The sequence below is a fragment of the Megascapheus bottae genome, chromosome 27 (genome assembly GCF_031878675.1).
Source record: "Megascapheus bottae isolate mThoBot1 chromosome 27, mThoBot2.hap1, whole genome shotgun sequence".
NCBI classification, from domain to species: Eukaryota; Metazoa; Chordata; class Mammalia; order Rodentia; family Geomyidae; genus Megascapheus; species Megascapheus bottae.
Window position 1 is genome coordinate 5,007,789 of NC_143535.1, and position 27,862 is coordinate 5,035,650.

Consider the following 27,862-nt stretch of genomic DNA (forward strand, 5'->3'; position numbering starts at 1 on the left):
GGGCGCCTTACCGAGTCAGGCCACTGGGAGGCCGGGGGAGCCGGGTTGGGCGCGGAGTCGGGCGAGATGGGGGAGCTCTTATTTTGACAGGGGCCTCTCCGGGCTCTGGTATGAAGGCAGAAGGAGGCAGCCAGCGAGCCCCGATGCTTATTCAGGCTGGGGAGCGGAGCCGAGTGGAGGGGCGAGCGGGGCTCCGGCGGCGCGGGGGAGCCCGGGGAGGAGGAGGAGGAGGAGGAGGAGGAGGAGGAGGAGGAGGAGGAGGAGGCGGCGGCGGCGCGCGGCGGAGCCAGTGGCCGGACATGCCCCGGAGCCGGGGCTGCTGCACCACCGCCGCCGCCCGGAGCCAGCCGGCCGGACGCCCGCACGCCTGGGTCTCCCGGCGCCGCGCAGCCCGGGGGCCGCGACCTGGACCCTCGGCGTCCGATCGACAATAAGCGTCCAGACAGCCCCCTCCCCGCCCGGGCCCCGCGTCCCCGCGGGCCTCGGGGAAAGTGAAAGGCGGAGGCGAAGGAAGGAAGAAGGAAGGAAAGGGAAGGAAGGAAGGAAGGAAAGGGAGAGGAGGAAGCGGACCCGAGCCCCGGCCGGGGAGGCTCGGGGCCGAGCGCCCAGCCCCGCGCCCCGGCCCCGGCCCGGCCCGGCCCGCGGCGTGCCGGTTCCCCGCCGCTGCTCGGCGCCCACCACCATGCTCGGCGGTGGCGAGGCAGGACCCCGGGCGCCCGCCGACTGCCGGATCCCCTCTCCCGGGCCGGGCAGGTCCTGAGACTCAGGCGCCCGGGATCAAAAGATCAGCGCCCGCCGCCCTCCGCGCCGCCGCGCCAGCGCGCCATCCACCCACCGACCCCGACCTGGCCATGGCGTCCAGCTCCGGCCTGGCGTGAGGACCCCCGGCCCGCGCCGTGAGGTGAGGGGCGGGCCGGGGACGGGGTGGGAGTCCGGCCAGCCAGGCCGCCGGGCCGGGCCGCGGAGGGGACGCGGCCGGCTTGTCTCCGGCCCCGCGCTGCGGAGGGGCGGGGGCGCCCCCAGGGCCGGGGCGGCCGCTCCCGGTCCCCGGGTCCCCGGGAGGAGGGCCTGGGGGCCGCGCGGGGACCCCGCCGCCCTCGCGCCGAGAACAAGGCCGGCCTCGGGCCAGCTGGAGCGGCGAACCCTGCCCTGGGGGCTTCTGGGAGATGTAGTCCCGGCCGGGCCCGCGGGCCCCGGGGCGCGGGAGCTCCGAGGGGCCGCTCGGGCCGGGAGCGGCCCCTGCCCAGGCTCCCGACGGCGTGGGCCCGACGGCGTGGGCCAGCCATGGGAGGTGGCCCCCAGCTCGCTCCGAAGGAGCCCCTGGGGCGGAAGGGGAAGGGGTCCCAGCCTCTCGTCGGGCTGGGGTACGGCTTGCCCCAGGCTTCGGGAACTGGATTTCTGGAGGGACCGAGGGCCAGTTTCCTCCTCCCTCCTGGAAGCTGAGAAAGAGAGGGCCCCCTCGAAATCGGGGAGTCTGGAGGGTGTCTCTGAGCAATGAAGCTAGGATCCGTGCCTGTCAGTCTGTCTGTCTGTCTGTCTGTCTGTCTGTCCGGCTTCCTTCCTTCCGGGTTTTTCTAACGCCGCCCCCCTCCCCTGCTGTCTGCTTCTTGGGGTTTGTGTCCGTGTCAGTCTGGGGGCCCTCTGCGGCAGGAGGAAACGGATTCGGGTGTGGGGGAGCTGGGCTGTGAGCCTGGGAAAGAGGCTGCGGCCCCCTCGATCTTTGCCCCCCTCCCCCACAGTTTACTCCTCGCTCTACTGTTTACCTGGGAAGGCTGTCTGCATTGTATCTGCTCAATCTAGCTCTCCAATGGTGGGGGTTCCCTTCCACTCCCTCACTCTACTCAGCCTTTTTTAGGGAGCAGTCACTTACTGGGGACAGGGGTTCCTCTGCTGCCCCCCCCCAGCATGGGCTTGGCTGGGTCAAGACCATGATTCCATGCCCTCCGGGGAAGAGCATGCTCAGGCTGTGTCCTCCCAAAGTGAGCTCTGAGGCCTCAGGACACGGTGAGAATGGAGGGGGGAAGGCAAGGAATGGGGAGGAAAGCTGGAATCTGGTACCTGGAAATTAGGTGGCCAGCGGAAGGCACTTCCTTCCTTAGGGCGATCCTCCTTCTTCCCTTCCGCAGACTGGGCCAGTGTTGCACCTCGTCTACTGCGTTCTCTGCTAACTCTTGTGTAAATTGGGATGGAGTTGATAGTGGAAGGTGGGCTGGGGAGGGATAGAATATGTCTATGGCTGAATCTAGAATGACTCTTATGCCACTGGGTCATAAGGGCTGGTCAGTACTAAAATGAGCCAGAGTGATCTTGCTTGCTGAAGGTACATGGGACACCATGACTTCATTTAGCTAGTTTCTGCCTCCTGGCTCCTGAAACCTTAGGCTGGGGGCTTACCTACCACTAGCTAGCTTGCTAGTTCTGGGCAGAGGCCTAGCTGGTGGCAGTGTGGACTCAGCAAGGGCTTGAAATGCCTGGCACCTGCTTTAGATTAAAGGATGCTGTGCAAAGGCAGTGGTGTGTGTGTGTGTGTGTGTGTGTGTGTGTGTGCGTGGTGCCTGCCATTGGACAGTGGCTGAGATGGAGCCCTGGGGGGTCCTGGAGTGGATCGGAAGGAAAGTACCAAGGTTGCAGGTGGCAACAACTTCGGCACAAATGGAAGGAGCTCTGTAACGGCTCCTCCAGGGAGAAGCTGGGGGCATCCCCACCCTGCCTCTGGCGCTCCCGCAGGCAGAGGTTGTGTCCCAGCACCCTAGCAGCTCCTGGGAAGCCAGGGTGTCTGTGTGTCTAGTCTTCCTTGGATGAAAAGAGGCCTGCAAGGAGGTTTGGGAGACACTTTCGGGGTTCCTGCTGCTGTGCCACGTTTACCTCTCCCTGGGCTTCCTGGCTGCTGACAGTGAGGCCTGGGCGCACAAAGATGAGGGGAAAATGTCATCCTTTGCTTCCTTGTACTGGAGCTCTGGGTACTGCCCCAGTGCTGACCTGGGAGAAGGGACAAAAGGGGGATGGCACCGTGGGAAAGTGGGCAGCCGTGGGAGCCAAGCGGTACAGGCTGGGTGCCGCGGGCAGGGGAGCCTCTGCCAGGCCCGCTCTCCCTGGGGTGGGGCCCGCTTGCTCCAGGGACTGGCTCAACCTGTTGAGCGCCTGGCTGCTGTAGCTTGGCATCTGGGCCTCTGCCTGCCAGCCCTCACCAGCTGCCCACCTGTAGCTGCACTGTGGGGATTGCTCCCAGGACCTGGGGAAAGAGGTTCAGATTGGCTCGAGGGACCAGGTCGGGGCTCCTGGCAGGGCTGAGTGTCTTCCCCAGGGGTTGCTGAGTTTCTCCAAGTCTTAGAGCTAGGGTTCAAGATCTGAGTGGCCAGGGCCAGAGAGCAGAGGGACAAGGTGAGGAGAGTCAGGGTCTTCTTGCTCCTGAGCTGTGGCTTGTCATTTGGATGGGCGGCTCTGCAGGCAGCCTGGAGTTACAGCCTGGAATTTCCTCTGCCGGGTGCCAGGGCCAGGCCTCCAGAGCCCCACCCCCAACCTGGCCTGACCTCCCTCCCTCTCTCCCTCCCTCCCTCCCTCCCTCCCTCCCTGGTGAGCCCAGCAGACTTTCCCTAGAGGTTGGAGGAGGGGCAGCAAAGGCCCTCTGGCTGCCCTGGGAGGGGTGACTTCCTGGGTGTGTGTGGGGGTGTTGCAATGCCTCAGTCTCCCCTGTGACCCTCATCTCTGTGGAGGGGAGAGAAGACTTGAATTCCCAGGGAGTGGCTCCCTTAGCCTGCCCTGAGTGTGGGCACTTCTGAAACCCCTCTAAATGTTACGGGCCCTTGGCTGTCCCCCACCCACTCTGACCTCTTGACTTTTGGCCCACCAAGAGCCTCAGAGTGCTGCTGGGGCAAGCAGAGGCAGAAGGCAGTCACCACAGCCCACGAGTGGGTAGGGGAGCAGGTTCCCCCTTACTCCCGGTTCTTAGCGGGAGGAGAGGCCTCTCCCTGTCTCCTTTCTATTCTTGTTGGTGGCAAGAGCCAGCCAGGAACTCTCTTTTGCTTTCTGTCCAGCAGACTGGGTCTTCCCTGCGTGGCCCTGGGCCAGCTGCCCCTCCTGACTTGATGTCTCTTTGGGGAGCCCTTTCCCCATGGGCTGGGACTTTCTCTGTCCAACCTCTCCCCTTGGTCTTGGGCTAGCAGCTCCTGAGTTAGCCTGTCTTCCCCTCCCCCCCCCATTCTCAACTGGGAATGGCCCTGAATCCAGCATTTCCAGCATTTCGAAACCAGGATTGTTTTGAAATCCCAGAGTACTTCTCCACCCCCTGACTCCCCTCTGCACTGGGTAGGCGGGACCTTGTCCTCTAATCTGACTTCATGCTGGGTATAGAGGTGGAGTGTTTGAGTGAGTTTGTGTGCTAGCACATGGCCACGTACTACTACTCTGTGTGTGTGTGTGTGTGTGTGTGTGTGTGTGTGTGTGTGTGTGTGTATGTGTGTGTGTCCATCCCAGAGCTGGTGTACCTCTGGGCAATTCTGTGTGGTTGGCCAGTGTCTGGTTGTTTCCTGAGCTCTCTTGGGCTATCTTAGAACATATGTAAATCTCTCTGGGTCTTAAGGAGAGTTTGGGGGTTCTTTTAAGGAGGTGTTTTGGATGTGTACGTATCTGTGGGTTGCACTCATCTGTGGGAGCATTTCAGGGGTATGTGCTGGCCACGTACTACTACTGTGTGTGTCTTTGATGTGTGTGCATGTGTGTGCACTTGTGTGTCTCTCTTGCCTCCTCCTTCCTGGGAACATGTCTGGGTGTGTAGTCACAGGTCTCCTGCAGCTCCTCTGCTCCCTGGGACGCCGAGTCCTCTGCCCTTTGATAGGGAGGTTTCCTGGCGTCAGGCCAAGGCTTCTGGCAGCCCTAGCCCTTGGAAAGAGAGTGGCGCACTAGAGACACTTGGGGATAAACTGCCACCCAGGGTCGCCTCTCCCCTCTACTCTTCATGGGTCCTCAGCACTGTGAGGGGTCCCACATGGCCAGATCACCTTCTGTCGTGAAGACAGTGTTGGTTGTTAAGAATGATCTAGAGCTCTAAAGAAAAGTGACATCTTTCCCCCCTCTCCCCCCCCCCCATTATCACTTGCTTCTTTGGGGGACAAGGAACAACTAGTCACATCAGACCTGGGACCTTGTTGGCAAAGTTTAGGTTCAGAAAAGTTGAATTCTCTGATTAGCAGCAGGGAACAAATAAACAAGCTGGTATTTTCCCCCATGAGCAGAAGATGGAGGGGCCTGGAATCCAGGCATTTGGGGTGGGGCTAGCTGCCACTGAGGCCTTGGTCCCAGAAAGTGGTTCTTGATGTTTAATCTCATCCCCTCCCACTACAGTTAGACAGTGTTCTGTGGGAGAGGAAGTTCTGAGGAATTGGACTCACACTGGGTTGAGCTTGTACACACCGGAGGCCCTGATATCTCCCTAGAACTCAGTTTCCCTTTCTGGGATCTCACACTCCAGTTGAATGCTGTCTTCTGGAGGCCATGAAGGAAGGAGGCCAGGCAGGGGCTGTTGGTAGATGCCAAGGACCTGGGAGATGAGTAGAAGGTAGGCCTAGGCTAGGCTGTCCCTTGACGCCCCTCCCCCTGGGCCCAGTGGAAGGGAGGGAGGGGTGGAGGCACAGGTTGGTACAGCGCTCAGTGACCCAGCAGGAGGAGGGGCTTGGCAAGGAATTTTCAGTTTGTGTTTCTCAATCTCTGTCTCCGAGACACGCATGCACACGTCACTGCAGACTCTCATCTACCTTCCGTAGATGAGTCTAGAAAAGTCACCAGATAGGGCCATGTTCTGGCTGGCACCCTGGAACTGCCTGCCTCCTAGCAGTGGAGAGACTAACTCCAGCCCAAGTCCAACGCTGTCCTGGGCCTGGGCGTAACACAGGCTTCAGAGGGTTAAGTCTGGTTGGCAGGGACCCCCCCCCCCGCCCCCAGTGCAGTGAGAGAGAGGGAGGGGTGGTTAGCAGCTTGCTCTAGTTGGCGTCTCTCCCAGAATTCTTCGGAAAAGAACTCCCCTTTGACCCCCAGTACAAACTGAGCCCAGCCGCCAGCCTCCCTCCTGCCTGCTGTGGGAGCTTCACCCAGTCCTGCTACTGAACTGCTAAACCTTCCTTACCCCAGGCCAAGTCCTTAGGACTTGATGTTTTCGGGGGAGCAGGGCGGCAGCTAGGGAGACCACACAGGGCCTGCAGGAACCACAGCCATTCTTTTCCCTGACATAAGATGACCTCGAGGTGGCTGATGCAGGAAACCAGGGTCCTCAGGCCTCCCACTCCCCAGGTCCTCTGGCCAGGTCGTGGGAGGCCCCCCTGCCTCCCATGGGGCCAAGCAATCTGGGAACTCTGAGGTCTTCCAGTGCCTTCTCCTTTCCTGCTTCCAGGACAGGGAGGGGGAGTGGTGTGGTGGGGCAGCTGGGTCAGGCCTGGCTCCCGGCCAGTCCACAGAAGTCCTGGCGTGTGTGTGTGTGTGGGGGTCTGAGCAGCTCAGAGACTTCCTGTAGCTGCAGGCTGCGTGTATGTGTGTGCAAGTTTGGGTGGGTGGGGGAGGCTGGGGTTTGGGGAGGATTGGGGCATAGATTGCTGGGGGGGGGAGGGCGTCTAGCTGTGACCCTCTCTCCACAGGGAGCCCCCATCCCAGACCACACCCTTGAGCCTGAGCCTGAGCACATTCTCCGGAGGTGAGCAGTCCCTGTGCTTGTGTACGTGTCCTTCTTGGCCTCCCTGATCTCTATCTGCAGTGGTCGCACCATCCTAGCTTAGCCTCCCGCTTGGCTTTTCTGTCTTTTGGGCTCCCTCCTTCTGGCTTTCTGCCCCCACTTCACCTTGCCTTCCCCTCCCCCAGAAAAGGGGGCCTCCCCTGCCTCCTGGTGGGCAAACAGGCCTTGCACCTAGGCGGGGATGGGCTGGGGGAGGGGCTGGGATGAGGAGGGTTAAAGCTGGGCTCCAGTGAAAGTTCCTGCATCTTTCCCCTGGCAGGAGGTGGGGAGACTCAGCCCAGTACCCTGGAGTGCAAGCTGGAGTTCTGATTATATCAATTACTTGCCCCCCTAGCTGGCTCTGGGCTCTGCCGGGCTTTGTCAGAGCCAGAGTGGCTACCTGCCACCTTAACGTGACTTTTGCTGCTCTGGTTCTATAGGCCCAGGAGACACACACGCACACACATACACACACAGAGGAGACGCCTCCCTCCCCTTCTTCCTTACTTAGCAACAACTCCCCGAATTCACAACAAACACTCCTGTGGGCTCCTGTCTGAGTAGAGAAAGTTGGAGGAAGGCAGGGATCTATCTGGAGGAGGTGCTTCTCCCTGGTGTGGGGGCTTCTGGGCTCTTCCCTTCAGGGAGGAAGTTGCCATGCTTCCAACTCAGGCAGTGAAAAAAAATGGGGAGCAGTGGACAGGTATGGCAGAGCCATGGGACAGAAAACAAGACTTGGACTCCAGGCCGGTCCCACTTGACCTTTGACCCCCACCTGGGGTGTTGGGGGGCAGCTAGCTTCTTCCTAGCCTAGGGCATCTCTCAGCAGGGGGGCCAGGGCAGTGGTCCGGGACACTTGCCTTGTGACCTTGCTGGCTGTTAGGGCCCTGGATGTCAGTAGAGGTAACACTGCGGGGTGGGGGGGGGGGAGACTGAGTGGTGGGAGGCCCGGGAACTTTGCTCTCTAGAAGCTCAGGGCCAGGCCAGACACCTGCGTGGAGGGGGCAGGGAGCGGCGTGCTCTCTTTGATCTCCTCCCCAGGCAGGAACTGTGTGTGGCCTCTAGTGTGGGACCTGGTACCCATCAGGCATGGAGGGAACGAGTGTGGGATGAGGGTGAGGCTGGACAGGACATTCGCTGTCTTGTGGTGGCAGAGCTGATACCGTGCGTGGCGCCCCGGCCAAGAACCAGTGATGGTAGAGTGTCTCCTGACTCTAGGCTGAGCTACTAACTTCCCTGTGCCTCTCTCTTCTTCTACAGTACTTTCTAGGACCGGGTGACTAATTCTAACTAGTGCAGAGACTGAGGGAGGAGGATTCATCCTTATCCCAGGGTTCAAGGTTAGTCTGGTAACAGACACACCTGAGTTTAAAAATCAAAACACATAAGAGTACTTTTTTAGTCGCGTTGTTTTGAAAATTAAACTAGATAATATATATGGAGGGTTTTGAGCAAGTACTCAATTTATGTTAGAGATACTCTTCCTTATTACCAGTAGAGTTTCTACTGAAACGCTGGTAACCCAAGGGGCTGGAATGGACGAAGGCTTGATGGAGGGGAAGGGAGAGCCCTTCTAGTGCTGCACAGTCCTGGACTCTTAACACCCTCCAAGACCCACCTCGTTGCTGCCTCAGTTTCCCCATGGTTGGTGCCAGCTGATACTTCAGTTGCAAGTTTTAGTGGAGAAGGGCCTGGGGAGGCCGAGTGCCTGTCCCCTCGTTATTGTCCCAAAGTTGTACTTTTCAGGACCAGCCCAGCCCTTCCTCCCTTCCTCCCTCTCTCTGGCAGGCTGTTTGCTCAGTTCAGCTTCAGCACCCCTCCCACCATTCCATCCCCTGCTGCTCTGTTCTTTCACTGGACTGAACAAGACATTCTGTCCTTAAATGGCTCCCGTAGTGGCCACCTCCTCTTCTTCCTGGCCTAGGGGCCAGGGACCTTCCTTGGGGAGAAAAGTGGCACATGAAGTTGTGCCATTGCTGTCATCTGTTAGACCCGTCCCCACTCTCAGGGTCCCCTAGATTCCCTGCCTAGGTATTTTTTTTTCTCTTGCTGTGAAGGGCCATTGCCTAGATAGAGGGCCCTTCTCTTCAAAGCCCAGAAGGGGAGCAAGCTTCTATGGGCATTCCTAGCATCTAGAGGACATCCCCGAATCCTTTCCCGAGCTACTTCAGTGTTCGGACAGTATTGGAGAGGCTTGCCTTGGCCCTACGTACCCTGGGACAGAGGAGAATGTCGAGTTCCAGTTGGTGCCAAGGGCTCCCAAAGATCCTGGAATGGGCGCGGGCGGTGGATTGACTGAGACTCACAGTGCCCCTAGGTGAGGGGAGCTGACAGGTGGTTGGAATTGTCTGGGGATTAACTTGTAACAGTGCTTATGATGCTATGCTTCCCCAGGGCTGAGGCCTGGACTTGGCTAGTAGGCTCCCTTGCTTGCCTGATAGTAGGAGGGTCAACCAGAGCCCTTAACTGTCTCCCCCTCTCCTTCTAGGACAGAGGGGCAGCCCTCATGGACCTGAAGGTCGGGGCCTGAGCCATGTCTCATTGTTGAGCTGGCCATGCCTCTGTGCCCAGCCTCTGGGCCTGTTCCTTGGGCAGGCTGGGGCTATTTTTGGGATCAGGCTGGGGCTCTGGGGCTGGTTTCAGATGTTCCAATGTGAACAGGAGAAAATGAGAACAGATGGCTGGAGGGTTCTGATCCATGGGTCCTGCTGGGAGCAGGTTATTTTTAGGGCTTTGTTAACCCTTTGGGGGGCACATGCCCCCCCTACCCCGAGAAATACAGTCCTATCTGGTCTTCTTCCTGGGTCTCCTTGCCAGAAGTGCATGTCATTTGCCCTTCTTTCTCTTCTAGGCCCTCTACTATACTGTAGGGCGGTGTCTTAAAGGGTCAGGCAGGAGAGGGGCTCTGGTTGAAGTGCTGCAGACTGGGGAAAGGGAATTCCCTCCTCACTTGCCTCTGGGATTTGGAGCTACAGACCTGAGGCTAGGACAGTAGACAGATATTCTCTGGGTTCCTGCTGTGGATTGGAGAGGGGTGAGCCAGGAAAGCCCGGGGGCATGCTAGCTGCCAGAGGGAGCCAAACTGTTCTGGGACAGTGGAAGGATCAGCCACGCTAGTGAGATGGTCCTGGGTCCCAAGTGCTTAATTATTCCAAAGAGCAAACAGCTGGATGATGCCTGCCTTTCCCAAAGGCACCTTCCCGACATGCCCACATAGGTGGGCACCAGGGCAAGAGATAAGGAAGAGAGCATCAGGGCCAGACAGAACTTGGTGCAGGCTAGTAGGACTTAGGCATTTTATTAGTTAGTTTGCTCCTGGTAGCTCACTTTATAAAATCATCCTCGCTTTTACAGAAGAGCAAACTGGGGCTCAGAGGTAGAAAGGAAAGGCCTAAAGCCCCATAGCCCGGAAGGGGTCAGAGGGTACTGGTGCCCTGCCTGCCTGACTACACTGTTAGTTCTCATGCCACAGGAGGGTGCAGTGGGCACCCCATGTCTTCTGTAGCAGGTTTATGGGATGGGTGTGTGGGGAAGAGGCCTGGGCGCAGGGACCTGTCCATTTCTGCTCTCACAATCCCCTAAGCCCTTCTGGCCCAAGGGTGCCAGGACTGACACTAGAAACCCCATTTGGCCTTCCTGTCTCCCCTGCTGGAGGATCACAGGCACACATCCTGTCTCACCACCCCACCCCCACCTGGTCCTGGAGGGTCATGGCAGCCTGGATGGCCACGTGGTCAGGGCCCGCTGGCCCTCCAGGTGCTGCTGGTGCCAAGAGGCTAGGCCAGGCTGGGCCAGGCAGTCGGGGTGATGGGGCTGGAGGGATGTGTCTGCCTCTGGCAGTACCTGGGGGAGAGAGCAGAGTACGGCAGCAGGTTTTGGGTGAGGTCCCACCCGTGGTGTGCTGGCTGTGCCAGCAGCCTGCCTGAACTCCACAATGGCCCCATTGTTCCAGCAGCCAGGCAGTTTAGAGGAGGTTCCTTAGCCACCTCTACCCCCTAAAGCGGGGGCCAGATTAACCCCTTGGAGGGCCGAGGCCAGGTGATGGCCCCCAGGGAGTTGCTCTGCCCATCTCTCCCTGTTCTGGAAATCACTACCTATCCACTTGTAACCAGTAGCAACCAGCCACCTTCTGAGATCAGGCTATCCCACCAGGTAGACCCTCTCCCACCCCTACTCCGGTACAGGTGCCAGGGGGCAGGAAGTGCCAGTGGAGTGGCAAGAGGAGACCAGATATATTTGGGCCGGTGGGGCTAATTCCAGCCACCACCGCCTGCCCTACTGGCTCCCAAGCGCCTTTCCTTCCTGTGAAACTAGAGCTGGGTTGGGCCTAGCTCAGGATTTCGGTGGATTTAAAGAGGCAGCACCACCCCTGCCAGCCTGGCTTCCTTTCCCTCTCCCCAGGTAGGGTCTGGGGCCCAGAGAAGGCCTGAGAGCTTCAAGCTCCTCCCTTGGCCTGGGCTAACCCCTGCCCCTGGCCTCTGTTGGGGTATGGAGCTTTTGGCACTCTTCTCTTCCAGAGCCTTGGGCGGGTGGGGTGGGCGGGGGTGGGCTGTGGTTTCCTGTGTTGGCTGTTTGTGCCTGGCCCAGAGTGCCCGCCGCCTGCCTGGGCTTCCTGCCCTGTCTTGTTTCCTTGTGCCCCCCCACCCCTCCCCACCCCTCTGTTCTAGGGGAGGGACCAGCTACGGATTGAATTGGGCAGCAGTCTTTGGGGGCACCCCACTGCCAGGGCAGAGGCCACCTGGAAGTGGCTTACAGGAGCCAAGAGAAGTAAGGTGACACAGGTCTGTCTAGGCAGTGCCACTTGTCCCCACAGGCTCCAAAAGGGACAGTGACCCAGAATAGGCAGAATTACTCTTCTCAGGCACCCTGCTCCTGAGGTCCTAGTCTGGAAGGCTCTAGGGTCAGGCTGTTTCTTGGCCCAGCAGGATTGGGGTAGCCTGGCTTTACCCTGGGGATACAGGTGGGGTGGGGCTGGAAACTCCCAGGCAAAACCTCCCAAGCAAAACGTTCATTTGCATGGACTCCTCTGGCAGGGGGGCCAGAGGAAGTGGGGAGTTGAGAGTTGCTAGGAACCAGGGCTAGGGGAAGCCCCTCCCCCCCCAGGCTGGAAGTTCCCACAGAGGGTCCCAGAGTAGCACCTTGGTCCTTGAGCAGATTTCCTGCTAGGCTGTGAATCCTTGACCTCCCCACCAGGCCACTGAGTCACCACCTCAGGAAGAGGAAATGACCTTAGAGGGAGACCTGAGGACCTAGAAGGCCTGACATCCAGGAGAAAGGGGATATTGAGACCTTATTGTCTTGGGGGGCAGGGGATGGCTGGGTCTCTTTCAGCCAGATGTCAAGGATTTTGCTTCTGGGGCCCCCAGCAGAGGTGTGTTTTCACAAATTACAGGGGGTTCTAGTTGTACAATTTCTTTTCTACAAGTGCCTGGTTGCTGCCCATAAGGCTCTCCAAAGCCTTTCCTCATTGTCTCTTTGGGGTTTGTTTGTGTGTGTGTGTGTGTGTGTGTGTGTGTGTGTGTATGTATGTATGTATGTATGTATATATGTATGTATTTTTATTCCTGTCCTGGGGCTTGAACTTAGGGTCTGGATGCTGTTCCTGAACTTTTTTTTTCCCTCTCCAATGCTAGCTAATGCTGTACCACTTCAGCCATAGCGCCACTCCTGACTTTTTTGATGTTTATTTAACTGGAGTTAAGAGTCTCACAGATTTTCCTGCTCAGGCTGGCTTTGAACCATGATCCTCAGATCTCAGCCCTTCAAGTAGCTAGGATTGCAAGTATGAGCCTTAGGTTCACTGGTTTTTATGTTTTATTTGGCAGAACTGAGATTAAACCCAGGACTGTGCATATGCTAGCTCTATCACTGAGATTCACTTTCAGTCCTGATGTGATGTTGAGCTGAGCAGTGAGACTGGTTGGATCCCCAAGCTGAGGCTCCTGACATGGAAGTGGGCAAGGTGGAAGCAGGCAGAATGCGGCTGGGGGTTGGAGAGCTGACCTGCTTGGGGCAGTTGTGTTGAGCAGAGCTGGTACTGAACACCTACCTGGAAGTTCTAGGCACGGAGCCTTCCTTGGCTCTCTCAGATTCTAGCTTGGGTCAGGCTTACTTTAATTTTTCAGGCTCTATGATGCTGAATGCCCACCCCCCTAATGATGTAAGGGGTGGGAGCTAATGATTCAGGCGCTGGCCCGCTCCCTCTCTCTCTCTCTCTCTCTCTCTCTCTCTCTCTCTCTCTCTCTCTCTCTCTCTCTCTCTCTCTCTCTCGTGCCAGTACTAGGGCTTGAACTCAGATTGGGTGCTGTCCCTTGCTTAGCTTTTCCACTCAAAGCTCCACATCTCTTTTTCCAGATTTTGGTGGTTAATGGAGGTAGAGTCTCATGATTTTCCTACCCCATCTGGTTCTGAATCTCTAACCTCAGATCTCAGCCTCCTGATGTTGCTAGGATCACAGCCTACCAGCTCTTTCCTCCCTCCCTCCTCTCCCTCCCTCCCTCTCTCCCCCCCTCTCTCTCTCTCTCTCTCTCTCTCTCTCTCTCTCTTTCTTTCTTTCTTTCTTTCTTTCTTTCTTTTGTGTGTCAATCCTGTGGCAGGAACTCAGGGCCTGGGCACTGTCCCTGAGCTTCTTTTGCTCAAGGCTAATTAATGCTCTACCACTTGAGCCACAGCGTCACAGCTGGCTTTTTCTGTTTATGTAGTACTGAGGAATTGAGCTTCATGCATACTAGGCCAGCACTCTAGCACTAAGCCACATTCCAGCCTCTTTTTTCATTTTTTTTTTTTTTGAGGCTAAGTATCACCTCAAACTCTTCAATTCTCCAGCCCGTCTTCCCAGCACGGGGATAGCATATTACAACCCAGCTTCAGCCATCTCGCCCCAGGCACATTCTCTTGGGTATGCTCTTGGCCTTTTCCTCAGGTGACTTACACCTGCTCCCTGTTTGTGAGCACGTGTCACCTCTTCCTTCCCAAAGAGTGCCAAATTCCCAGAGCTCTGTCCCTTTCCTTTCTCCTGTCTTAGGGAGCTCCCAGTGTGGTACTTAGGAAGGCTTCTTTGGGACTGAAGAACTGCCTTTCCAGGAACCAGCCCTTCCTGCCTCCCAAGGCCAGGCCTTGCTGGTGTCTTCAGGGACTGCTTGGAGGAGGTAGAGTGGAGATCTTTAGGGGTTAGGGCCTGCTCTTGAGGGGCGGTAGGGGGAAGTGTGACATGGGAAAGTCCTGACTCATCCTTGCTTGACTCAGCTTGCCCTGCGGCTAGGTGGGAGCTGGGGGTGGGGTAGGGGGTCTAAGATTCTCATTAGGAGCCTTGGCCTCCCTGGGGCCACTGGAGAGGGCTGATTTCCTAGCAGCCCCTCCCCAAATTATCTAGGTCCTTGTTCTTGAGGCTATAAACCAATGGTAGTAGGTAGCCTCTGCCTTTGCTGTCTCAGCAACCCCCCCAAATCTAAAGGTGGCTGCTGGAATGTGGGGAGCCCACCTATCTGGCATGAGCTCAGAGGAGCAGTCACTTGGGTTCCTGGAACGGGGGCTCCAGCGCGAGGACACACACTTCTTCCTTTTCCCAGGCCTCAGTTTCCTCCTCATGAAAGGGATAGGCGGCTGAGAATCAGCTGGGGATGGAGGTGAGCCTGTGGTGTTGGACAGCCGTAGCCCCGCCCTGCGCTCAGGTGTCCCCAGTGAGAGGCGGCGGGGGTGGCAGGCTGTGGCCACACTGGGCCCTGGACTTTGGAACCTTTTCCTGAGGAGCCTTCTCCCCCCCCCCCCAGAGACAGGGCTGGCGCTGGGAAGGTCGGCGCGCCTCCTCGGGGTTGAGTTAGGGTTAGCCTGCTAGCAGGGTGGCAGGTGGGGCCCCGTCCCCGCCGGCCCCGGCCCCACCGCCCGGCCGGGCGCAGCGGCTCGGGCGTGCCGGGCTGGCCCGGTCCCGGGGAGGAACTCCCGGCGCCTCCCCGGGGATCTGCCCCCGGGGGCGGCCCGGCGAGGCGCACGCCGCGTGAGTACGAGCGTGGGGCTCTCCGGGGGTCTCTGGGACTCTCCGCCTCAACTTTGCCCGGCTCCCCGTGGCTCTCGGCCCGCGGGCGGCCGTCTGCCTGTGCGCCCCGGCCCGGCCGGCGTCCCGGGCTCGGGTCGTGTCTTTGTCTCCCAGTCCACGTGTGAGCCGTGTGTGTGTGTGTGTGTGTGTGAGTCACCCGCGGGGCGTCCGCGCCCCGCGCCCCGCGCCCCCGCTCGCTGCCCGCTGGCTCTGTCGCTCCCGGCTCGCCCGCCCGCCCGCTCGCTCGGCCTCCCCGCTCGGGCTCCGCCAGGGGGAGGGCGGGGGAGGGGAGGCTCCTGCATTCTTGCGGTCGGGGAGGAATCTGAGCCAGCGTTACTGGTCTCCAGAAGAGCCCAGCTGCAGCCCCGGGGCCCCGCCAGGCCTCCCGCTGCCCGCCCGGGCCTGCCGGGATGGGCACGGGCTAGGCCCGGAGCTGGGGGCGGGGCGCGCCGGCCCCCACCCCGGCGCCCCGGGGCCGGGCGCAGCGCCGGGGCGGGGCCGGCGGGATTCCCGAGCCCCGGGGGAGGGGCGTGTCCGGCGGCGGGGCGTCCCCGGGGGGGCCCGGGCCCCGACCCGGGAAGCCTGCGTCTGGAGCCCCCCCCCCCGCCCCGAGGGCGCGCGGGGAGGGATGGGGACCGGACCGACCTCCAGGAACAAGACCCCAGGCGGCCGTCTCCCCCTTCCAGCCCTGCCCCAGCCGGTCCAGCTCCTGAGTCCCGGGGCCGTGGGGTCCTCCCCGCCACCCTCCCACCCGCCTCCTGTCCCTCTCCCCAAGTCACAAGTTTTCTCTTTGGGGCTTGTTGCTGCAGTCCGAGCTCCAGTTCCGAGTACCTGACTGGGCCCCGGGCACGCACAGGGGCCGTGGTCCCACTGTGTTTGGGAGCCATGAGGATCCTGGCTAACAAGACAAGGTGTGTGGGTGACCTGGAGGGCGGGATCTGTGTGTGGAGAGCGGGGCAGGGAGGGCCGCGGCGACGGGGCTGGCTTGTGCCGCAGTGGACACCTGGTTCCCAGGCCACGGGCGGGCTGGAGGGCGCAGCGAGGCCTCAGGCAGGAGCTACACCCCCCGCCCTCGTGCCCAAGGCCCGGGGGCAGAGGGGCCCGGCAGCCAGCCAGGCCAGGGTTTTGATTCCTTCCAGCTCTTCCCTCCAAAAACCGTTAGAGCACTATAGCAGACCCCCACTGCCCCTGGTGTGGGGTCCACTGGCTCTCTCTGGCCTCAGTGCCAGAGTAGGGGCGGGAGCAGGAGTGCGGGTGGTGCCTGCCTTTCTCCGCCTCCCCAGAAGAAGCGGGCAGACAGGGCCAGGCGGCAGCAGCAGGACAGCCGAGCTGAAATAAATCTGAGCTGGTGTGGAATGAGGGGGGATAAATATCCTCTCCCGTGATGTGATCTTTCCAGCGGCTATTAATAGGTCTCCGGGGAGGGGGAGGCAGTGGGGGGGAGCAGGCTGGAGCTTAAAGGGCCCGCAGCCCAGGCTGCAGGAATCCTTGGCTTCTAGCTGCAATCCTGTCTGCTTGACATGCTACTCCCCTCCCCCTCCCCCAGCTCCAGCCTGCCTGCAGGGCCCGCAGGCCCACCCTCTTCAGGCCTTCCCCCCAGGCTCTCAGAAGCCGGCTGGACTGGAGGGTACCACTCTCCCCAGTGCTTTTCCCAACCCCTCCCCTGGGGAATAGGGCTGGGACCTGAGCTGAGTGACTCATAGGTCTGCAGCCCTTCCCGCCTCCCCCAACCCTGGTGTTGGGACACCAGAGGAGAGTTGAAATTTGGGACCCTTGAAAGGAGTTGGAAGACAGCAAACCCTAGAAGAGGGGGTGCTAAGTATGGGTCAGGTGCTACAGGGGAGATGTTGCCAGGGAAATCTGCAATCTGATGAGCATTAGGGCTGGGCCCATGCTGTCAACCCAGAAGATCCTGGGTTCTGTTTGGGGAAGGGGTGTAGATGAGAAGCGGTTGGTGGCCCAGGAGGACAGGGCCATCAGCTCATTTCTAGAGAGCTATGGATGGAGATAGGAAATAGCAGGTGGTCTGGAGGTAACCCATGCCGTTGGGTGAGCCCGGATGGGGCAGTTCACTGTCTAGGTATGTGGAGCTCGAGTAAGGCTAATCTCGTGTGTCTTTCCTACCTTCTCCCAGGTTCCCCCACCCCAGGAGGAGAGAAGCTCCAGGGAGCCCGCCGCTGTCCCCCCGCGGCCACTGCCCCCCCGCCCCAGCCAAACCAATGCACCCAGAAAATAAGCTGACCAATCATGGCAAGACAGGGAATGGCGGGGCCCAATCACAGCACCAGAATGTGAACCAAGGACCCACCTGCAACCTGGGCTCCAAGGGCGTGGGGGCAGGGAGCCATGGGGCCAAGGCCAACCAGATCTCACCTAGCAACACAAGTCTGAAGAACCCCCAGGCAGGGGTACCCCCTTTCAGCTCACTCAAGGGCAAGGTGAAGCGGGAACGTAGCGTGTCAGTGGACTCTGGAGAGCAGAGAGAGGCTGGGACCCCATCTTTGGATTCAGAGGCTAAAGGTACCCCAGTTCCTTATCCCCAACATCTTAACATCATCCATAGTCCAAGACCCAAACTCTCAGCGAAACCATGCCTCTCCTCTTGTCAGATCCTCCCCTGGTTATTGACAGCATTGACGCACAGACATCTGTCTTTACCTCCATCCCCGGGTGGTTCAGGAATGGGGTTGACCAGGGGCCACCTGTGGGCAGGGCCACACAGAGTGATGAGATTTCCTGGTCTCATTGCTCCCTACTGCAACCCATGGGGACAGGGAGGTGTTCTGGAGTGAGGAACAGACCCACACAGCTCCCCTGAGCCTCCTGTTATATCCTCCTGGCTGGTAGGAGCCTTTCTGGGAACAGGCATGGAGGCCTAGAAGAGTTGCAAAGGCTTTCCCTCTCCTCTCCCCTCCTTTCCCCTCCCCTCCCCTTCCTAATTAGAACCAGTTGTGGTTGGGGATTATGCTGTGCTTGGTATGGGGGGGGAGGGGAAACAGGCAATGGGGCTAGGAGAGAAATCAGAAACAAATGGTGGCGTGGTGGGGGCCAGGGACTGGCCAAGTGCCCACCATGGCCTGGGCAGTGCCCTCGGGAGTAAAGCAGCCTGGAGAAAGGCTCCCGGAGGGGCTCTGGGTATGGGAGGGATGGGCCTTTTGGGTACTCACTCTACTCCTTTTCTGGTCTGCATCCTGCGCTGGCAGAGGTGGCACCTCGGAGTAAGCGGCGGTGTGTGCTGGAGCGGAAGCAGCCTTACAGTGGGGACGAATGGTGCTCAGGGCCTGAAAGTGAGGAGGATGACAAGCCCATCGGGGCCACCCACAGTGAGTACTCGTGATACCAGGACTCCCAGGATTCCATAGTCTGTGGGACTTCCAGGGGATGGCTGCCCTGAGGGAGCTTCCCTCTCACCTAGGACAGTGTTGGGCAAGTCATAGCCAAGGCCAGGAGCTCAGGCTCTTGATCTACCATCCCGCCTCTCAGACTCTGTCCTTCCCTTAATGGTCCCTTTCCTAAGGTTTCTGACTACCTCACCTAGACCTTCACCATGAATGTCTGGCCTATGCTGCCACCTGCTGGTCAATAGAGGAAGGGCAGGAAAGGTCGGCCCTCCCCGGGAGCAGGACAGTTGGCTCTGCTATTCAAAGCCATCCTAAGCCTGCATGTGAGAGACATGTGACTCACTCTAGTGCCCTTTTCTAACCTCTGATGCCTCCTGGCATGCGCCCAGTGTATGTCACCATGGGGGGGGTGGATGCACACTCTTCTTATTCTTTAGTTGATCCAGTGTCTATCTGGACCTTCCATAAGCAGAGCCAGATGCAACCTTTAGAGAAGAGGAAACAGCATGTGGAGGGAGTGCACCATGCTGTAGAGAGTCCCATATGGAAGCCTGGGCAGCTGGCTGGTCGTCCTGGGTCCTCTCCTGCCCACACTCCAGTGATAGTGCCACCCTTAGTTCACTTCCATAACATTATACTGCATCATCGTAGAAGCATCGAAAGACATAGGGAGATTAGAAGGGAAATCACTAAGATTCCATGCCTAACGCTTGGAATGTGTTAGGTGTACTCCTTGCTGCCTTCCCTTCCCTTCCTTTCTCCCTCCATCCCCCCTTCCCTCTCTCCCTCCTTTCCTTCCTTTCTTTTTCTTCCTATTACCAAGGGCCTTGAGGTCTCCATCAGCTTTTTCTGCCTGGAGCTGGAACTCTACCACTTGAGCCATACCTACATTCTGGCATTTTACTGGTTAATTGGAAATCGGATTTTGAAGACATTTCTGCCCTGGCTGGCCTCCAATCTTGATTGTCCAGGTCTTAGCCTTCTGAATACTTAGGACTGTGAGTGTGAGCCACCAGCATGCAGTTTGCATTTGGTATTAAAGATTTCTTTTCTCTCTCTTTCTTTCTTTCTTTTGTGGGTCATGGGGCTTGAACTTGGCCTGGGCGCTGTCCCTGAGCTCTTCAGCTCAAGGCTACCACCCTACCCTTGAGCCAAGCCCCACTTCCCATTTTTCTAGAGGTTAATTGGAGATAAGAGTCTCAGGTCCTTTTGTGCCCAGGCTGGCTTTGAACTTTGATCCTCAGATCTCAGCCTCCTGAGTAGCTAGGATTATAAGCATGAGCTACCAGTGCCCCCAGACTGGTATTAAAGATTTCTTTATTTTCTTTCTTTTGTTTAAAAAGCATGGTCTCAGGCTTGTTGTGAAGTACTCTACCACTTGAGCTGTGACCCTCAGATCTAATCTTTCTGAGTAGCTAGGATTATGGCATGAGCCACTAATACCTGGCCTCTTGAATTCTTAATGGATGGGCAAATGTAGTTACTAGCATAGGCTCAGAGGTCAGACTTGGTTTGTACCAAGGGTGCACTTGCTATTTGTGTAAACTTGCAGAAAGACCTATTTTCTCGTCTATAAAAATCATCTACCTCATAAAGTTGGTAGAAGGTATAAGTTGATCCATGTAAGACACTTAGAACATTATCAGCTTGTATGGTTATCATTGTCCTAGAAAGTTCTTTTTTGAAATAAGCCCTTACCATAGTTTGTCTCCAGGAGCTTATTGTGTGTTCTGAGTTTACACTTTCCTCTTCAGGACAGTCTTCCTGCATTAAGGTCAGCTCTCGAGTCTCCGAGAGCTCTTCTGGCTCCACTCTTCTATGTAAAGTTGCAGAGACAGGGTCCAGAGCAGGGTTATTGTGCAGTGTATCAGGAGGGCAGCCTGTGGTGGGCTGGGGAGATCTGCGCTGGCCCTGATGTAGCTTTGGGCCATGCTGTCACTTACTGTCTACAGGCCAGGCCATTTGATTTGTTTTTCTTGACATGAGAATAACTCCCAACTCTTGAGTCATCAGTGACCAGTTTGGAACTTTTCTAAGGTAGGACTGAGTGAGAGTCAAGTGTATGGCCCTGGAGAAAAACTTTTGTCTGTGCTCAGGTTAGCTCATCTACGTTGACAGCTCCTGGGGTGTCAGCCTTGGCTATTACGAACTTGTCCTTTGATTATTTGTGGAGATATGAGGTCAGAGGAAAGATTTTTTTTTTCCTTTTTAATTTCATGTGTGTGTCCATGTGCATGCTGGCACTGGACTTGAACTCAGGTTTTGAGTGCTGTTCCTTAACTTTTCACCCAAGGCTGGCACTTGACCCACCACTCTGCTTCTAACTTTTGGTGGTTAATAAGAGTCTCATACTTTCCTGCCCAGACTGGTTTCCAACCACAATTCTCAGATCTCAGCCTCCTGTGTAGCTAGGATTACAAGCGTGAATCTTCAGTGCCCCAGCCACCACACTGCTTTTGTAATTCTGTTATTCAGATTGGTTTCTTCCTTTGACTTGTCCTCTGTGCAGGGCAGGGGCTGGCTGGTGAGACATAGATCACAAAGTCAGTTGCGCATCAGTTTGTGTAGTCCCTGCAGGTCAGTGAACAGTATGTGTGTGAGCCCCTGTACACGCACCTGTGCGCGTGGGCACACATACACACACGCACACACACGCGCACATGCACACAAGCACCACTGAATGGGGCAGAGCAGAGCTAAGTAGCTGAGTTCGGCTTCGGGTTCCAGTTCGGGCTTTGCTGGTCCTAGCTGGGTGTGTGAGCTTAGGTGAGTTACTGCATTCCTGCCAGGCTCATTTCCTCCTCTGTAAGCTGGAGTGTGATGCCTTCCTCCCGGGAATGTGCTGGTGACGTGAAAATCACACCTGTAAGTATCCAGCGGAGCACCAGGCCACGTTTCCCCTGCCCTCCTGGCCACACTGCCATCGTGGGCAAAGACTGCTCTAGGGCAGGTCAGGGTAGAAGCCAATGGTGAAGACTCCAGGCTGGGACAATAAATAGCCCTGCTGGGTGTGTTGTGAGGTAGGGAACACCCTAGGGTAGGGGCAAGGGAGGTGTGGGGTGAGGGGGTACCGGCTGGTTCTTTCAGCATCTGGACCTCTCACGCACGTTTTCTCACCTCTGCAGATTGTAATGTAGCAGACCCAGCTATGGCGGCCCCACAGCTGGGTCCAGGCCAAACTGCCCAGCTGCCCCTCAGTGAGAGCAGCGCTGCAGGCCCACCTCACGGTCCCCCGCCAGGCCTTCGGACAGATGCCCCGGGAGGCGGGGGCGGGGGCGGGAATGTCCCCGGAAAGCCACCATCCCAGTTCGTGTACGTCTTCACCACCCACCTGGCCAACACGTAAGCGTGGGGGGCTGGTGTACACCCGCTGTGTGGGGTCTCCAGTGAGCTCACACAGGGGGGTGGGGGAGTTAGGAGTCAGGGTGGGCTCCCGTCCGCCTGCCTCTCCTGAGCTGTCTGTGGCCGACCCCTCCTCAGAGCTGCAGAGGCTGTGTTCCAGGGCCGGGCAGACTCCATCCTCGCCTACCACCAGCAGAACGTGCCCCGGGCCAAGCTGGACCAGGTGAGGGTGGGCACAGCATGACCCCCAAGATGGGTTGGGATATCCCCTTTCCTGTCTCACATCCTGCCCTTGTCCTCCTGCAGGCCCCTAAAGTGCCACCCACCCCTGAATCGCTACACCTGAGCACACCGTCAGCAGGCACCCCACAGTCCCAGCCGCCTCCTCTGCCTCCGCCACCTCCCCCGGCCCCTGGGAGTGCGCCCCCTGCTCTGCCTCCAGAGGGGCCTGCTGAGGACACCAGCCAGGACCTGGCCCCCAACTCCGTGGGAGCTGCCAGCACCGGTGGTGGCACAGGGGGCACCCATCCTAACACCCCGACAGCTGCCACCGCCACCAACCCTCTGCCTCCTGGAGGGGACCCCAGCAGTGCCCCCGGCCCCGCCCTGCTGGGGGACACCACCCCCACAGGCAATGGACAGCGCAGCCTAGTGGGCTCTGAGGGTCTGTCCAAAGAGCAGCTGGAGCACCGAGAGCGCTCCCTCCAGACCTTGCGAGACATCGAGCGGCTGCTGCTCCGGAGCGGAGAGGCAGAGCCCTTCCTCAAGGGGCCCCCAGGAGGAGGCGGCGAGGGGGGCCCACCCGCCCAAGCTCCCCCAGCCCCCCAGCAGCCGCCCTCGGGCCCTCCCAGCGGGCTGAAGAAGTATGAAGAGCCCTTGCAGTCCATGATTTCCCAGACCCAGAGCCTTGGGGGCCCCCCGCTGGAGCACGAAGTGCCTGGGCACACCCCGGGCGGGGACATGGGGCAGCAGATGAACATGATGATGCAGAGACTAGGCCAGGACAGCCTGACGCCCGAGCAGGTGGCCTGGCGCAAACTTCAGGAGGAATACTACGAGGAGAAGCGGAGGAAGGAGGAGCAGATTGGACTGCACGGGGGCCGCCCTCTGCAGGACATGATGGGAATGGGGGGCATGATGGTGAGGGGGCCCCCGCCTCCCTACCACAGCAAGCCTGGGGATCAGTGGCCTCCTGGAATGGGCTCACAGCTGCGGGGGCCCCTGGATGTCCCAGACCCCATGCAGCTCCGGGGTGGGCCTCCCTTCCCTAGTCCTCGTTTCCCAGGCAGCCAGATGCAGCGGATGCCTGGGTTTGGGGGCATGCAGAGTATGCCCGCGGAGGTGCCTATGAACGCCATGCAGAGGCCCGTGAGGCCGGGCATGGGCTGGACTGAAGACTTGCCCCCTATGGGGGGACCCGGCAGTTTCGCCCAGAACCCTGTGCCCTACCCAGGCGGGCAGGGTGACTCTGAGCGACTCATGGCCCCCCGGGTGCGGGAGGAGCTGCTGCGCCACCAGTTACTGGAGAAGCGCTCGATGGGCATGCAGCGCCCCCTGGGCATGGCCAACAGCGGCATGGCGCAGACCATGGAGATGGAGCGGATGATGCAGGCACACCGGCAGATGGACCCCGCCATGTTCCCTGGGCAGATGGCTGGTGGCGAAGGCCTGGCGGGCCCTCCTCTGGGCATGGAGTTTGGCGGGGGCCGTGGCCTCCTGAGCCCCCCGATGGGGCAGTCTGGACTGAGGGAGGTGGACCCGCCCATGGGGCCAGGCAACCTCAACATGAACATGAACGTGAACATGAACATGAACATGAACCTGAATGTGCAGATGACCCCGCAGCAGCAGATGCTCATGTCTCAGAAGATGCGGGGCCCTGGGGACATGATGGGACCCCAGGGCCTCAGTCCTGAGGAGATGGCCCGGGTTCGAGCCCAGAACAACAGCGGCATGATGGCTGGCCCACAGAAGATGCTTATGCCTTCGCAGTTCCCCAGCCAGGGACAGCAGGGGTTCTCTGGGGGCCAGGGACCTTACCAAGCCATGCCTCAGGACATGGGCAGCGCGCAAGACTTGTTCAGCCCTGACCAGGGCGCAGTGCCCATGGGCGGCGTGGGTACCACCCGCCTCAGCCACATGCCTCTTCCCCCTGTGTCCAATCCACCTCCTGGCTCCGTTCACCCTGCCCCCAACCGGGGCCTGGGCCGGCGGCCCTCAGACCTCACCATCAGTATTAATCAGATGGGCTCCCCGGGCCTGGGGCATCTGAAGTCACCCACCCTCAGCCAGGTGCACTCGCCCCTGGTCACCTCACCCTCCGCCAACCTCAAGTCACCCCAGACTCCCTCTCAGATGGTACCCTTGCCTTCCGCCAACCCTCCGGGACCTCTCAAGTCTCCCCAGGTCCTCAGCTCCTCTCTCAGTGTCCGTTCGCCCACTGGCTCACCGAGCAGGCTCAAGTCTCCTTCCATGGCGGTGCCCTCTCCAGGCTGGGTTGCTTCGCCCAAGACAGCCATGCCCAGCCCCGGAGTCCCCCAGACTAAGCAGCCGCCTCTCAGCATGAACTCTTCCTCCAACCTGGGCAACATGGAGCAGGGTGAGTCAGCCGGGTGGGCCGGGCCAGCCCGTCCTCGACTGTGTTGGCCTTTGTGGCTGGGACGGGTCGTGACGTGTGGGTCAGGCTTTTCTAGGGGATAGTGCATGTGTCTCGCAAGCGTTTTGAGGGGTGACTCGGGACTTGGATCCCCTGCAGGGATCTCTGGAAGGTGGGTGGCTGTGGTTCACTCCGGGTTGGTGTTCAGTGAAACGTGGGGTGCTCCTGGAGGAGTCAGGGGTGGGGTTTTTGGAGCTGACCTCTTCACCTGAGTCTCCCCAATAGGAGCAGCCAAATTCATCCTCCCCTCCCCAGTCACCCCCCTGCTTTTTCTGTCTCCCTGCATCTGTAGGTACCCTCCCGCCTAGTGGTCCCCGGAGCAGCTCCTCAGCACCGCCTGCCAACCCTCCCAGCGGCCTCATGAACCCCAGTCTACCGTTCACTTCCTCCCCAGACCCCACTCCTTCCCAGAATCCCCTGTCACTGATGATGTCCCAGATGTCCAAGTACGCCATGCCCAGCTCCACCCCCCTCTACCACAATGCCATCAAGACCATCGCCACCTCAGACGACGAGCTGCTTCCCGACCGGCCCCTGCTCCCCCCACCGCCACCACCGCAGGGCTCCGGGCCAGGTGCGAGGACAGGAACGGGGCCCTGGCAATGGGAAGAGAGACCCTAGGCATGGAGGCGTGAGGTCTGGGACCCCCATCCCATCCTCTGCGGGCATTTAGCGGACCTCATCCCAGAGTGCGTTGCTGGTCTCCTCAGCGCCCAGCAATGTGCCTGGCACCCGGAGCTCACGCCTGTAATCTCAGCTATCAGGAAGCTGGTACCTTAGATTTGTGGTTCAAAGCCAGAAACGTCTGTGAGACAGCCAGCCCCCCGAGTTCACGCCCCAGGCCCCACACCAGAATAAAAAAGAGTAGGGGCGGGGGTGCAGAACTTGGGCTCTTGGCTTCCAGTTTAATCACTTCCAGTCCCTTCTCATACAGCCAGGGGGCACCAGTGGTGGGAACTCCCCTTCTTCACCTTTTGGCTGGGGTTTCTCCCTCCGTGTGGGTGCAAACAGTCTCTAATACCCTTGTCCCCTTTCCCTCCCGGCAGGCCTCAGCAACAGCCAGCCCAGCCAGATGCACCTGAACTCCACTGCTGCCCAGAGCCCCATGGGCTTGAACCTGCCAGGCCAGCAACCCCTCTCCCATGAGCCCCCACCCACCATGTTACCCTCTCCCACCCCTCTGGGCTCCAACATTCCACTGCACCCCAATGCACAGGGGACAGGGGGGCCCCCTCAGAACTCCATGATGATGGCCCCTGGAGGCCCAGACTCCCTGAATGCCCCCTGTGGCCCGGGGCCCAGCTCCTCCCAGATGATGCCCTTCCCCCCTCGGCTGCAGCAGCCCCATGGTGCCCTGGCCCCTGCTGGGGGTGGAGGCGGGGCCCCCGGCCTGCAGCAGCACTACCCGGCAGGCATGCCTCTGCCCCCGGAGGACCTGCCCAGCCAGCCACCAGGGCCCATGCCCCCGCAGCAGCAGCACCTGCTGGGCAAAGGCCTGACTGGGCGCATGGGTGACACCTACCCGCCGGGGGTGCTCCCTGGGGTGGCATCCGTGCTGAACGACCCTGAGCTGAGCGAGGTGATCCGGCCCACCCCGACCGGGATCCCCGAGTTCGACTTGTCAAGGATCATCCCCTCCGAGAAGCCAAGCAGCACCCTTCAGTACTTCCCCAAGAGCGAGAGCCAGCCCCCCAAGGCCCAGCCCCCCAATCTGCATCTCATGAACCTGCAGAACATGATGGCGGAGCAGACCCCCTCTCGGCCCCCCAACCTCCCGGGCCAGCAGGGAGTCCAGCGGGGGCTCAACATGTCCATGTGCCACCCCGGACAGATGTCCTTGCTGGGCAGGACAGGCGTGCCCCCACAGCAGGGCATAGTGGCCCATGGCCTGCATCAGGGGGTCATGTCCCCACCACAGGGCCTCATGGCCCAGCAGAGCTTCATGCTGATGAAGCAGCGGGGCGTGGGGGGCGAGGTCTATGGCCAGCCCCCCCACATGCTCTCCCCGCAGGGCTCTCTGATGGGCCCCCCACCCCAGCAGAACCTCATGGTATCCCACCCGCTGCGGCAGCGCAGCGTGTCCCTGGACAGCCAGATGGGCTACCTCCCTGCGCCGGGTGGCATGGCCAACCTGCCCTTCTAGCAGTCCCTGTAGGGGGCTGGAGCCGAGCCGGGCAACACTGCAAAGATGCTAACCTTCCAAGTTTCTTCCCTCCCGTGTGGGGATGGCCTGGGTCCAGGGGTGGGGCGAGGGGTGGGAGGGGCCTGGTGTGGGGGAGTGGCATTTGTGGAAACCAGACGTGCTGGCAGTTTAGAGGAAGTGGCAGAGTAGGGGAGAGAGGTTGGGGTTTGGGGTTTGTTCCTTTATTTTGGCAGCCAGGACAGCCCCTTCTCCATCCTTCCAGTTCCTATGGAACCTGTATTCCCTCTGTTCTCTATACCTCCCCGCCTTTCAGCTGTGCTTCCAGTCCTGGGGGAGGGAAGAAGGGAGGAAGGGTCCGTTCTCCCCTCTGTCTCTGTCAGCGGTCTCTTCATTGCTTCAGCTCCACTTTTTTTTTTCCTCCTCTATTACCTTGCTCTTACTTGTTTGTTTGTTTTTCCCTCCTGTCTTTTCCTGCCTCATTTCCTCCTCCCTCCCCTACCCCGTCCACTCCTGCAGGCGGCTGGCCAGGTGGGCAGGTGTCAGCCGGAGCTGTAAATAGAGCGCTGAACTTTTGTGCCGGTTTGTGCGTGTGCTGTATTTCTGTGTTTTGATAGAAGTCACCCCACCTCAAAAAAAAAAAAAAGGGTAAAGAAAACCCTTCCCCCCCCCTTTTCAAATGGTTTTCCCTTCCATTCCCCTGGATCCTAAGACCCGTCCTACACATTCACCCCATGAAAGGAGAGAGCCTCTGCCCTCTCTCCTGGTGGTAAGATGACATAGATGCCCCACACCTGACCTGACGTCACACCACCTGCTGGTGGGCTCCAGCAGGGCTGAGTCCCCGCGGCAGCAGCCCTCTGCTGTGGGGTGACATGGACCCCACCTCCCTCTGTGGATGTCTGGGTGCTCCTGCTGCTACATCTTAGCCAGAACTTGAAGTCCTTTGCCCCCAGTCTGGGGTGAAGGAAAGGAGGAAGGGGCTGTGTGTGCATGGCCCCCTTGAATGGAGCCATAGAAGGGGCCACATGATGCCAGAGAACCCCCAGGGTTCCAACTCCCAGAAACCACCAAAGAGGAGCAGGGCTTGGCTGAGTCTGTCTGCCTCCCCTTCCAGTCTCTGCCTCCAGGGATTGGGTTGCAGAAGTGGGGCGAGGATGGAGAGCACCCCACTGCCTCTGCCCACTCCTTGGCAAATCCTGCCCAGGGTTCAGGGCCATGTGCCAGATCTGTGTATGCCCACCCAGGCACAGCCACTGCCTCCTCAGTCTGTTCCTTCCCAGAGTTCCCAGCCCACCACTGGTCAGAGCCGAAGCCATACGTGACTGGGTGTTTTGTCCCACTTGACCCCCAGGAGTAAAACCTTTTACTTCCTTTCCTACCTTGTGAGGTGGCAGGGCAGTTCTCTGGCTGAGGTCTTTGCTGCCCTGCCTCTAGGGCCAAGGGCCATTTTAGACAGTGTCCTTTACCCCAGCCTTCCTGACCTGTCTGCAGGGTCTGGTCTCACCTTGGCAGCTGTAATACAAAGGGAATTAGTGCCCACTTCTCCCAGTTGGTGCTGTCCTCTTGGTCCACCATCAGTCCTTTTCCAGGGCTGGCTGCAGGTTCCTGACTCCCTAATACCTCCCAGAGGCCATGGCCAGGTCTCTGTGGG

General features: G+C 59.3%; 1 protein-coding gene across 6 annotated transcripts; it reads left to right on the forward strand.

Moving 5' to 3' along the window:
• The first annotated feature begins 188 nt into the window (after positions 1–188).
• Positions 189–27,862, forward strand: Bcl9l (BCL9 like). 6 transcript variants are annotated; one of them, XM_090319377.1, is made up of 10 exons: positions 778–901; positions 6,624–6,679; positions 15,539–15,640; positions 16,864–17,249; positions 17,933–18,052; positions 21,196–21,412; positions 21,551–21,635; positions 21,719–24,011; positions 24,361–24,642; positions 25,115–27,862. In XM_090319377.1, exons 3-10 carry the CDS (start codon positions 15,615–15,617, stop codon positions 26,209–26,211), a joined length of 4,506 nt encoding a protein of 1,501 aa, XP_090175503.1. In that variant the 5' UTR covers positions 778–901; positions 6,624–6,679; positions 15,539–15,614; the 3' UTR covers positions 26,212–27,862. The 6 variants fall into 6 exon arrangements, with proteins under 6 accessions (XP_090175501.1, XP_090175502.1, XP_090175503.1 ...); XM_090319375.1 differs by lacking the exon at positions 6,624–6,679 and having other exon boundaries at positions 189–901; XM_090319379.1 differs by lacking the exon at positions 15,539–15,640.

Excerpts from the sequence above, each read along its gene's own strand:
- Bcl9l (XM_090319375.1), top strand. The coding sequence starts at position 15,615 with ATGAGGATCCTGGCTAACAAGACAAG. Across the intron at positions 24,012-24,360 it reads CCTGGGCAACATGGAGCAGG|GTACCCTCCCGCCTAGTGGT; the intron begins GTGAGTCAGCCG and ends CTGCATCTGTAG. Across the intron at positions 24,643-25,114 it reads ACCGCAGGGCTCCGGGCCAG|GCCTCAGCAACAGCCAGCCC; the intron begins GTGCGAGGACAG and ends CCCTCCCGGCAG.